This window comes from Tinamus guttatus, unplaced genomic scaffold (assembly GCF_059628265.1).
Source record: "Tinamus guttatus ecotype Peru unplaced genomic scaffold, ASM5962826v1 Tinamus_guttatus_pri_ptg000643l, whole genome shotgun sequence".
Taxonomy (NCBI): Eukaryota; Metazoa; Chordata; class Aves; order Tinamiformes; family Tinamidae; genus Tinamus; species Tinamus guttatus.
The window spans coordinates 419,074-430,853 of record NW_028289177.1 but is presented as its reverse complement, the minus strand read 5'-3'; the positions used below and the strand labels follow the sequence as shown (position 1 = coordinate 430,853).

At 63.8% G+C, this 11,780-nt stretch overlaps 1 protein-coding gene across 1 annotated transcript; it reads left to right on the top strand.

Annotated features, from left to right (window-relative positions):
• The first annotated feature begins 7,668 nt into the window (after window positions 1-7,668).
• TMEM221 (transmembrane protein 221) lies at window positions 7,669-10,724 on the top strand. The gene is made up of 3 exons (XM_088535719.1): window positions 7,669-7,961; window positions 9,868-9,953; window positions 10,216-10,724. Exons 1-3 carry the CDS (start codon window positions 7,678-7,680, stop codon window positions 10,722-10,724), a joined length of 879 nt encoding a protein of 292 aa, XP_088391845.1. The 5' UTR covers window positions 7,669-7,677.
• The last annotated feature ends 1,056 nt before the right edge of the window (window positions 10,725-11,780 follow it).

The following is an 11,780-nucleotide window of genomic DNA, read 5'->3' as shown; positions in this document are numbered from 1 at the left end:
AGAGCAGGGGCCAGCCTGGCCTGAGCCTCTGGATGGCGGCTCCCGGGGCCAGAAATACGTTTTGCTGAAAAATAAGATTTCGGAGGAAGTTTCGTTTTCAGTGGCATTTCCCGGATTTTTGGCACAGGTTGCTCAGAAAGCAACAATTAAAAAAATAAGTAAATAAAAAGGAAGGAAGATTGGAAGATTCTGCTGGGGGAGGGGAAAAAGACACCCCCCCAGCTCCACTCAGCCAGGGGCAGCATCCTGGCCCTGTCCCCCTGCCCCACGGCCGCCCCACGGCCGCCCCAGCCCCATGCCCACCTCCGAGCGCCGTCCCGGCGCCGTCCCCAGTTATTTTTGCCGTGGGGCTGCCGGGGCGGGTGGTTATAAGGAGGGCGGGTGCATGGCGGGGGGGCTCTCCCTAAGCCCCGGGGGGCGCTTGGGGTTGCAGGGTATTTTTTTTAATGCTTTTTTTTTTTTGGTATCACGGCTAGACTAAATTTGACCTCCGGCGTTCGCTGCTCAGGAAGTGGCTCTATGAGAAGCGAGTAAAGCGAAACCACCCACCTCCCCGTGCCACGTGAGCCGGGGCTGCGACGGGCGAGGGGACAGGGACCCTCGTCCCCAGCTGCCCCGACCCCCTGTCCTCCCTGTGCTGGGCGCTGGGCACGGAGCCTGTCAGGCTCCATGAGCCTCCAGTTCCATCCTGGCCCCATCACCAGCTCCAGGGGGCTGTGCCAGCCACGAGGGCCATGGAGGGACAAATGTGGCCCCCCTGGGATGTCCTTGATGAGAGTCCAGTGGGCCCAGGACCCCCGGGACCCTCAGAGACACCCTGCGTGGCGGTCGGTCTCGCCATGGGCCCCTGTCCCCGCATGTCCCCGCGCCGCCATTTACCACTGTGCCCCTCTGCTATATTTAGCCGATCAAAACTAATTTTAATTTATGGAAGGAAATTGTGCCGTGGTTCCCACGGCCCTGCTGCCACCCCATGTCCCCACGCATGGCGGGGGCCACGGAAAGCGCCAGTGATTCCCGGGGGACAGCCGGAGGTTTTCCCAACTCTTCCCGCCGGCTGTGCAGAGCCGGCGCCATGTGCGGGCAGGTGCCCAGGGCCTTGGGCTTCACCTCCTTGCGGAATCGCGCTCAGGATGAGGAAAAGGGAGGTTTTCACAGGGGGGCTCTGGCTTGGAGGCCGGTTTGGCCCGTGGGTGCGGTGCCGGGGGCCGGTGCCTCCCGCTGCCCGCGCGCCGCGGCCTCGCACGCCGCCCCGGCGCAGCGCGCGCCTCCCGGGGTTATTTTTAAAGGCTCGCAAACCTCAGGCGGGAGGGGAGCGCGTGGGGAGCGGGGCCGGGCGGCTCCGCTCCCACGAGCGGGGCACGAAACGCTGCCCGGGGCCGCGGCCCAGCTGCGGCTGCACCTGGGAGGCTGCTGCGTGCGGCCCCGGTGCGCGAGCTCCAGCACGCGCAGGCTCCAAGCTCACGTTCCCAGGTTCCTGCTCACATTCCCGGGCTCCGGCTCATGCTCCGGAGCTCTGGGTCGCGCTCGCAGGTGCTGGCGGGCGGGCTCGGGCCGGCGGGGACGTTTGGCCCCGCGCTGCCGACGCTCCGCAGCGGCTCCCGCGCCGGCTCCTGCAGCGGCTCCTGCGCCGGCTCCTGCAGCGCGCGGGGCCGTTTCGTCAGCCGCCTCCCCGAGCAGCTCGTTAGGGCAGCGCTCGGCTCCCCCAGGGCGCTGCCGCCCGGGGACGCAGCCACAGAGCAGCCCGGCCGCCTGCACCGAGTTTGTGGGGGCTCAAGCGCCGCTGTGCGGGGGGCACCGCGGGACGAGGCGGCTCCCTGGCGGGTATTGAGGGCCCGTGCGGGAAGCCGGAGGGGTCACTGGGTTTGAATTGCTTTGCACAACCAGGTGCCAAGCAGCATCCCCGCTGCAGGCAATGGGCACAGCCAGCAGCACGGGGCTCGTCACCGTCACAACACACAAGTGCAGCAAAACCCCACGCTGGGACGAGCGGAGCCTCCCGGACGGCTCCTCTCCGTGTCCGGCCCTGGAGAGGAGCCGGCGTTTCCCCCCTGCTGTGTTTGAGGGAGGAGAAGCTGGCGCGGGCGCTGGGCTCGGCCCGGCTGGCGCTGCGGGCTCTGCCTCTCCTCCCACGCACACGTATCTTTAGCCCGCGCTTGCTGCTCCTTCGCACGCAGCGGCCGCGCATCCCGCCGGGACCGAGCGGCCCCACAGGCCTCGCTCCGGAGGCACTGCCCGGATCCGAAGTCTTTAGGGGCCGTTCGCATCCCAATTTCCTACCGAAGCTCCTCGTTTGCACTCCTCATTGAGAGACCCAACGGCCCCCAAGAGCAGCGTGTTTCCAGGCACTAAATTCATGCTGCAAGTGGTCACGAGGGAAGCACTGGTGGCTGGAGCACATGCAGCATCTGGGCCAGGTCCCATGTCCCAGCCCACATCCCAGGGAAGGCGGCTCCCTCTTTCCCGATAGTGTCTGGGGGGAAAAGAGGAAGGAAAGGGCAGGTTTTCCCGGATCCAGCAAGCACAGCTGGGCATGGGGGGAGGCGCAGGGCAGGACTTGTTTCACCCCCCCCCATCTCCACATGCTCGCAGCTAAAACACTAAGGACAAACGTTGCTTTCACCAAGGCCGGGCCTGCCCTCCCTGCAGCTCCATTCCCCCCCTCCCCAGCAGGGCATTTGGGGTGAAACAGGGGGAAAAAAGTCCATTTTCACCAAGCACCTATGATTTTGCTGCAAATCTGAAACCAACCATGCAAGAAGCTCTAGGTAGAGACTGGGGGGAAGAGAGCGGCCAGCGAGCGCCTGCGCACCAAAAGCCCCAGTCCCTGCAGGCCCCGGCGCTGCCCGGCACTGCGGCTGCGCTGGGCGGAGGCTTCTCGGTTCCGAAATGACTGTGCAGAAGGAGAGCGCCCGGTCACGTCCCTGCGGAGCCGGGCGGCTCTTCCCCCCTTCCCTTCCATGTCCCAGCATCACGGAAGGCTGTCGGGACCAGGCGGCTCCTGCCTGGCGCTGGAGCTGGCTGTGGATCCAGTGGATCCAGGTGCACGTTTGCTGCCGGACATCTCATTCCAGCTTGCTGCCCACGGGCCTGGGCCCATTGGCGTGGAGTTTGGGCTATGCAGGTTGTAAACCCACACAGTTGTTCCAAGAGTGCCATAATGAAGGGCAGGGAAACGCAAGGGTCTTAGATACAGTCACTCCCACCCCTCCTTCCGGGTGTAACTCGTGCCCAAATGCAATCGAGCACCTCTGCGTCACTGCGGTTCTCAGCCCTGTGCACCCCCCTTGCTGCCCTGACACTTATCCCAGGCTTGGAGCAACGGTCCCTGCTCTGCTGGCCCTGGGAACAGCTTCCAGCCCTGCTCTGCCCGCTGCTCCGCAGAACACGCAGGGCCCAAGGGGAACGTGGCCTTTCGCATCCCAGCCTGGAGCCCCACGCAGGTCCCTGCCTGCCCAGAGCGCGCACAGAGCTCACCTGCCTCTGCAAACCGAATTCATTACCTGCAAAACCAGAGCCGGCAGCTCAGGGAAACCTTCCCTCATTAAAAGAGTGAAGCTCTGGGGACAGGGACTTGCTGGCTCTAGGTTGCAGGGGGCAGGAGGATCCGGCGCGGGATGCACGGTGCTCTCCCTGCAGGGACGTGCGGTGTGAGGAGACTCGTCTGCACTGGGACAATTTGGAAATCTCCCGTGTAGGGAAGAGTGAGCACGGATGGGTCAAAGCCGGCTTGGGAGCAGCGAGTATCGAGCTGGAGTTCTGCACGTGCTGTGAACTCCAGGGAAGTGCGAAAGCCCAGCAGAGCTAGCGGGAATCCGGCACCAGATCCTGCTGAACTCTGTGGTGCTGCAGAGATGCCCATGGCCCCGCTGCAGGCCTAGGACCGGGACCTGCCCTCCCACCAGCACCGTCCCCTGCCAACAACACTGCCCCGTGCCTCAGTTTCCCCTGATATACAGAGGGAGGGACCCGGCTCAGGCCTTGCTGGGGCCCGCGGTGGTGCGACCCGGAATGGGCGATGCCAGGGCCAGGCCTCATGCCCGCTGCCAACCTGCACTTTTGGGTTGAACTCAGGCGTTCCTCTTTGTGCAGACACGGGTAAAAATAACCGCCCCAAGCACAGCACAAACCACAGGCTTTTTATAGCGCTCCCTGCCTAGACGGCGGGCGAGGGACGGGGCGAGGGATGAGGCTCCTCTGGGCCTGGGAGCCACAGGGCGCCGGCACCCGCTCAGCCGGGCCGGGCCGGGCTGGGCCGGGCCTGCTGCCCTGGCCAGGGGGCCCCAAGGGGGCGGCAGTGGCAGCTGCAGTGGGGCAGCGGATGGGGGAGCTCCATGGGGCTGGTGGTCCCCAAATCCCACTGATACCAGCACCCCACAGAGGAGCGCAATATCCCACTGGTACCGGCAAATTGGCAGCGTACAGGCAGGTCCCGCCAGCCCAGCCCAGCCCGGCTCCCGGTTCTCGAGGTTGGAACAACTCCATGTTCCGGTGGGCCCGGAGCCCCCCGCTGCAAGCAGGACCCCCCCTTCCCATCAGGGACACCCACCTGGACGCCGGCTCTTCCTCCTTGGCAAGTCCCCGCTGGCCGCGGTGTCCGGCGCTGCAGCGGACCGGGCCAGCCCCGGTCCGGCCCCAGTCAGGTCGGGTCCGAGTCTGGGTGTGGGTCTGGGTCCGGGTCCCGGTCCCGGTTCTGGTCCCGACAGCCGCCACCGCCTTCCCTGCCCCAGCCGCGCCGGCCACATTTGCATAATCCCTCCCACCGCTGGCATAGATTTGCATAACGCTGCCGGGCTATCTCGCCATTGGCGGCCGCCGCAGGCTGTTTTGCATAGTCCCGCCCTTCCCGGGGATTTTGGCGGGTTTTTTTTTTGCGGGGGGGAGACGCGTTCTCACCTTGGGAAAGGGTTGGGGGGGGCAGGTTGGGGGGACTGGGGCGGGGGGAATGTTTGGGAATGGGGGGAGCTTCAGGCTGAAATGTGGGTGATAAATAGGGGACCGGGGAAGGGACATTTTGGGGCGTAGCCTCAGCCAGGGATGGGGTTCAGAGTTGGGGGCTCGGAGGCATGGGAATGGGGAGGAGGTTTGGAGGATCTGGGGGGCAGGATGGGGAGCTACAGGGCTATTGGGGGGGCAGAGCATGGGGGCTGTGCCCTGCCCGGGGGGGCGGGCTGTGGGAAGGGGCGCCGGCCAAGCCTGGGGTCCCACAGACCCGCTCGGAGCCTCCGCGGATTAGGCCAGGGAGATGCTACGGGAACGGGGCTCTTCCTGACGGGAAGCGCTGCCGGCGCCCTGGGGCCAGCGATGCCCCGCGGGTCTCCAGCCCAGCGCAAGCCCAGGCCGCCCCTCCGCAGCCCCAGCCCCCGTGTGGGGCTGGTGGCCCCCAGAGCCCCACATGGGGCTCCCGGCTGCAGCGGCGCAGGGCAGCGCTGGACCGCGGCTCCCGCGGGGCCGCCCGTGTTTACTGCCCCGCCGGGCGCCTGACGCAACTCCCGGGCTCCCGTTACGTGAGAGGCGCTGCTGGGGCGGGCGCTGGGAAAGGGCCGCTCGGCTCCATCCCGGCCCCACAGGGATGCAGGCGGCAGCGGAAGAGGGGGCTCCATCCTGGCTGAGCACTGGGGTGCAGAGCACTTGGGCCCCGTCCAGGAGCTGGATCCATTCCCGCACCTGGCCATGCTGCTGGATGAGGCCGGTCCCAGCCCTGGGCATTAGGATGGAGGCAGGTGCGGCAGTCGAGGCTTTGCTTGCAGGCTGCGCTGGCAGAAAGGACATGACACCTTCCTAGAGCTGCCTTCAAATCTTGTGATTTAGAGAGGGCTTGGGAGTGCAATTAGCAGGCGTTAATTAGTCCTGCTCCTAATCTTCATTGATCCTGAGGAGAAGGAGGATGGAGGGAGAGCGTAAGGAGCAGCAACATTTGTGGAGCAGCACCTGGCAAGTGGGGGCTCCAGGGGCAGCAGAGGCTCTGGCCTGTCCTGTCCGGGTGCTGGACACACCAGGTCGCCCCTTGTCCTCTGTGGACCCCAGGAGCACCCTGCCCTCTGCCACCCATGACGCCACGGCCACCAGGTCTGTCCCCTAGCCTGGCTCAGGGCTGCCAGTGCTTGTCCCCGGGACAGGGGCTGCTCCGGCTGCCCTCACCCGCTGCTTCCATCCAGCAGCTCCCAAAAGCTTTGAGCTCCCTCTTGAGGTCCTTCCTGTCCCCAAAGCCCTGGGATCTGGGGAGCCAGAGCCCCATGCACACACCAGAGGTCTTGGGTGGCCACCGGCCGGGCATGAAGTTCCTCTGCTCCCCCAGACAAATCCATGCTGTCGGATCCTGCTGCTGCAGATCCACACAGGGCTCCCCGCTCAGCTGGCGATGGCTGCAGTGGCAGGGAGGGGACAGAGGTGCCAGCACTGGGTCTGCCACCTCTGGCCAAGTGCCAGAACCAGGGGACTGAAAAATCCTCTACAGCCAAAAAAAATGTGAGCGGGGCTGGAAATGGGCAGGAGCCAACATGGAGCCGCTTGCCAAGGCCAACACAGCAGTGTCCAAAATAGCCCGTGTCCGGTTTTGCTCTGGCTGGAGCAAAGGGTGCCAGCAGGAACCACCCACGCGGGACGGGATGGGACAGACAGAGCGCTGCTCCGCCAGCCTCTGCGGGCAGATCCCAGCCTGGCAGCCTGGCGCAGCTCCAACCCAGAGGATCCCAGGCTGGAGGAATCAGCAGTGCCCCATGTCCCTGGCCAGCTGCCCTGGCGCGGTGCCTGAGACTTGTGTGGAAAACCCAGCCTGACGCCCCTTGTCTTAGGTGTGGGGGGAATTGGGTCGCGCTCTTCCCCCTGCCGAGCTGGTGTACGAGCAGGCCCAGGCCTGCCGGGATCCAGGCCCCGTTTCCTTTGTTTCCCTGCAGCTCCCAAGGCTCAACATCCTTCCCAGGGCAGTGACAGGGTTGCAGGCTGATTTTTCCCAAGTTAACAACCAGTATTCCCCATTGACAGTACACAGGCCAGAGTCTTGGGTGGGACAAGGATGCCCAGCAGCAGGTGGAGGCTGAACGCACCATTCCCAGGGAAAGCAGGATTAGGCCATGGCCAATCCCAGAGGAAGCAGGATTAGGCCATCGCCTATCCCCAAGGGTCCCTGGCGCCCCACGCGTCTGTCTATCTACAGGCAGAAATGTCTGACTGTTACGCAGATGGGTCAGTCCCAGCTCCCGGCCAACTCGGAGCACTTTCCCACCAAGCAAGAAGCCTGGGCTGGCGGGAGCAGCGTGGGAAAAGCCCAGGACACAGGGAAGCAGAGCGGGTGGGGAAGGAGTTCAGGCTGCAGGGGCTGGCGGGACACGGTGCTCTGCAGCCTCCAGCACCACCCTGGCCCCGTGTGTTCGTCTGTCCATCCACCCAGCACCCGGGGGGCCCTTGGAGCTCCCCGCCAGCCCTGCGGCTCCATCACAGCCCCGTGAGGGGCCCTCGGGCCGGCGCGAACCCCCCGCTGTCCCGAAGGAGGGAACGGGGACGGACGGGGACAGCTCCAGCGCCCCGCGCCGAGGGGCAGGACTCGGGGGCAGGACCGGGAGGACGGGCCGGTCCCGGGGGGCAGGACCGCCCCTCCCGGCCGGGCCGCAGAGAGGCGCCCGCCGCGCGGGAGCAGCCTCGGCCGCCCGGAGCGGCTCTCCCGGCGCCGGGGCCGCCATGGCCGCCCGTTACCCGCAGCGGACGCTCGCGGTGCTGCTGCTCTTCGGCACGCTGGCCGCGGCCATGGCCCTGCTCGCCTCCAGCCTCATCTTCCAGCTGCCGGCGGGCCGGGCCGGCCTCGGTGCCGGGGCGCTGCCGCCGGCCGCCGCCGCGGTCCTGCTGCCGGTGGCGGCTGTGCTGGCGTCGCTCTGCCTGGTGCTCAACGTGAGCTGCCTCCTGCTCTGCCTCCTCCACGGCTACTTCAGCACCGAGCTGTGCCGGGGACAGCCCGGGACCGAGCGGTGAGAGCTGGGGGATGTGGGGACACCCGGGGACACGGAGGAGCCCGGGCAGCCCTGCGACAGGGGGACAGGCACAGAGGGTGTCCCTGAGGGCTGGGGAAGGTGCAGGGGAGCGAGGGTGCAGGGCCAGGGGACACAAAAGGGCTGGGGGGGACTGTGGGGTGCAAGGAGGGCTCTGCAGGTGCCACAGCCCCCCCGAGGCCAGGCCACTCTCGCAGGGCCTGTCCCCAGTCTGGGGGCTCAAACGCAGCCCCCTCACCCCCTGTGCTCTCCTGCAACCTGAGACTCACCCAGCACCTGCAAAACTCCAGGCCTGAAATCATTAACCCTAGGACAGGTGTTGACTTAATCATTACCAGCACCTTTACACTTGCAAAAGTGTTTCTGAAACAGTCACCTTCTCCTGCCACCACCAGGAGCTGCACAGGGCTGGTGGCTTCTCTGCAGGGGGGCACCATGCTAAAGAACAACTAGTAAAAGAGCAGATTTCAGTGTGGAAACTGCTCTAGACAGGGAGGCCCTTACTGTAAGTCAGCGAGGTCCCCACAGGACCACTCTGACTTGAGCCAGTTAGAATTTATTGAGGGGTAATTGCGCCATTGTGATGTTGGGTTTTGTCCCTAATCAGACAAAATCCTTAATGCTCCATAAGGAGCAGGATGGCTGGAGGCACTCCAGCAGGAGAGAAGCATATCACCTCAGCCTTCCCCAAGCAGAGATGATGCTTAGAGGGCTCGTTAACAAAGGAGAGCAAAGTATTTCTGCAAAGCCAAAGATTCCTCCACTAAAGTTTGCTTTCTGGGGGAGCTGAGCTGCAATAGCCTCCTGGCAGAAATCTCCCAGTGAGCTGTAGTCTTGTCCTAGATGCGGTATCGATTTAGGCTGCAAAACTCTCAAAGTTGTGAGGTTCAACTTTGAAATACCCTAAGTGTGAAATGGGACAAGCCGCTAATCAGGCAGCCACAGTCACAGGTGGAGGGACCCAGGACAGGGCCACTTGCTCAGGGACTATGGGTCAGCACGGCCACCACACAGCACCTCTGGAGCAGGGAAAGCCTACCCAAGAAAGCCGCTTTCCAACACCGCTTCCACACGCTGCTGCAAAGCCTGAGCTCCCGTCCCCGGGCCCGTTCCCACGTTGGGGTTGTCACAGTGAATTACGGCCCCGCCGCTCAGCGCCGCACGCCAGCTCCAAACAAAGTCGCTGCCCCTGTCCCCCGCTCAGGTGATTAAGCAAACACAGTGGCTGCTCTTCAGCGCCAGCCGGCGCGGGGCGAAGCGGGAGCCCGGCCAGGCTCCACTAGCGCCTGCGGCCGCAGCCTCCCCGCGCAGCCCGCAGGGAGCCAGGGACGAGGGGACAGAGGCCGGGGGAGCCAGGGACGTGACCCTGGGCCACTTCAGTCATCCCAAGGGACTGAGGGAGCAGCGAGAGGGCTGGTGCTGCCGGGAGGAGGCTGGTGCCACTTCCATGTCACCCCCTTGGGTTTTTGGAGGGGTCCAGCAAAGGCCCCTGCTCCCGCAGGAGGCATTGCAGGGATATTTGCTGGAAGTGCCTGTTTTGTTCCTTCCTCGCTTGCTCTCCACACCCTGCAATAATCACCTGTGGAAACCCTGGGCCATCCTTCCCTCTCCCCAGAACCTGGTTGCCAAAACAGAGCTAGAACCAGGCAAGAAAGATCCCAACTGGAGTGAAAAATCACTCTAATTGAGCTCTTTCCTGCCTGGTTCTAGCTCTGTCTTGTCCTATTCCAGAACACAGACCGTGCCAGAGCGGTGCCAACAGCAACCCAGCAGCTATGCAGAGCTGGAACATTTCGGTTCCTCGGCAGGGAGCAGGGCACATCCTGCGCTGGGACCCCCCGGCCGCGGCTCCCACCCAGCACAGCGTCTTTCTCCCATTTTGCAGGGCCGACTGGTTCCTCCTGGACAGCCGGAGCATCCGCCACGCTGCCCTCGGCTTGTTCTGCTGCGGGGTCTCCGTCTACCTGACAGGCAAGTGCCCCTTCCCTGGCGTCCCAGCGGGGACTGGGCGCTGCCCTCCCAGCACACACATCCCATGCAGGAATTTGGGAAATACCAAGTTTCTACTTGCAGTTGAGTTCATTTGGCAAATGGCTTTCCCCAGCCTGCTACAGAGGTGCAAAAGCCCCTCGCTCTGCTGCATTGAGCAAGGGTCGAGGTTTAGGCAGCAGCGCCTGGTCTCAGCTCCTGCTCACCTGCGGGTGACACGGGTGCTCCTCTCCCCTCCTTGCAGCTCTGGCCATCTACATGCTGCTGCTGTTCGAGCTCGAGGCCGGCATCGCCAGCGCCTGCATCCTCTGCTCCGGCATCCTGGTGCTGCTGCTGGCCGTGACGCACGCGCTGCTCCGCGCCTCCCGCATCGCGCGCCGCGCCGAGGCCTCGCACACCCTGTACGAGAACGACTCTGCGCAGGGCGCCGAAGCCCCCGGCGACGACCCGAGCAGCAAGAGCACGGCCGTGTCCCGGCCCGAGATCCACCGGGAATTCTCCTTCCCTCCTTTCCTGGAGCGCAAGGCCCAGCCGGACTCCGCAGGCGGCAGCGACCTGAGCTCCGCAGGGAACGCCGGGTCTCATCCCGAGAGGGAGAGCTGCAACCCGCCCCGGCGGCACCGGACGCTGTCGGCCGAGTCGGGGCTGCTGCAGCTGCAGGGCCAGCCCTGGAACGGCGTCGCGCAGGAGATGAGGAATGTCCTGTCATCCCGCAGACCCGCGGCCTCGGGGAAGGATTCCACGCTGGTGTGAGCAGAAACGGGACCATCTGCCCCAGCTCATCACAGCAGGGCCAGGACCTGCGTTTCTGCTTAAACAGGTCACAGCAGCACCCACAAGTTGAGGGGCCTCAAATGGGGATGGCTGCTTTGCCGTCCTCCACCGTCCCAGAGGGACTTGGGTTTTCTCCCCAGTCTGGCTAAATCGCCCTCCTGGGGAGCTCAGAGCAGGCAGAGCCCTGGTCTGTGCAGCCACGGCCTGATGCTCTTCACCTTTACTGCAGAGACGCAACCTCCACTGAAACCCGGGAGCGCTCGGCCTTCTGTCTTGGGCCCCAAGATTAACGTCTAAGCTCCAATCCCTCTAAGGTGATCTCCAAAGCTACGCGTACAACTCTGCTTGCCACTGTTTGACAGGGGATGAAGAACAGCCTTTTCTTTTTTAGGGAGCACAGGGCCATTTCTTTTGCCTTTGAAAAAGCTCTGAATCTGCATGTCTTTGTTTTGCTCCCTTTGAAACACACGGGCAGCAGGCTCCAAGGCCCCCCAGCCCAAGCAAGCAAGAGGGGAAAGCTTCAGACAGAACTTTCGTGCTTTTCTTTATTATTCTCCCTCAAACCAAACTCAGCAACTCTGGCAAATGCATGAAAAAGCTCTCCTTGCAGAATGCCTCCTGAACAAGGCTGAAGTGTGCCCACTTCAAGTCCTTTTATATAGCCCTCAACAGAAGGACTTACAGAATACTGAAAGCAAGACCTAGTTTTTTTCTAAAATGTTTCTGTAACCAAGAGGTAGACAGAAGAGTGACTCATACCAGTCTGTCATGAGGAGGAAAAAAAAAAAAAAAAAAAAAAAAAGAACAGGATAGGACAAATGCAGAACAATCTCCTCTCCCTTCTGCAAGGTGCTCTAACGAGGGACCCAATTTTTCCCTAAAACATCCCCCAGGCAGTTCTCACCCCGCAGCAGGATCTGCCTGCCCAGGTACAAGCCCTTGGCATTCCACAGGGAGAGGCAGAGGCACCCGGGCAGCTTCCCAGACTGAGCAGGTTCCTCCCTCCCGCAGGCGGCTGGAGAACGCGGAGCCAAG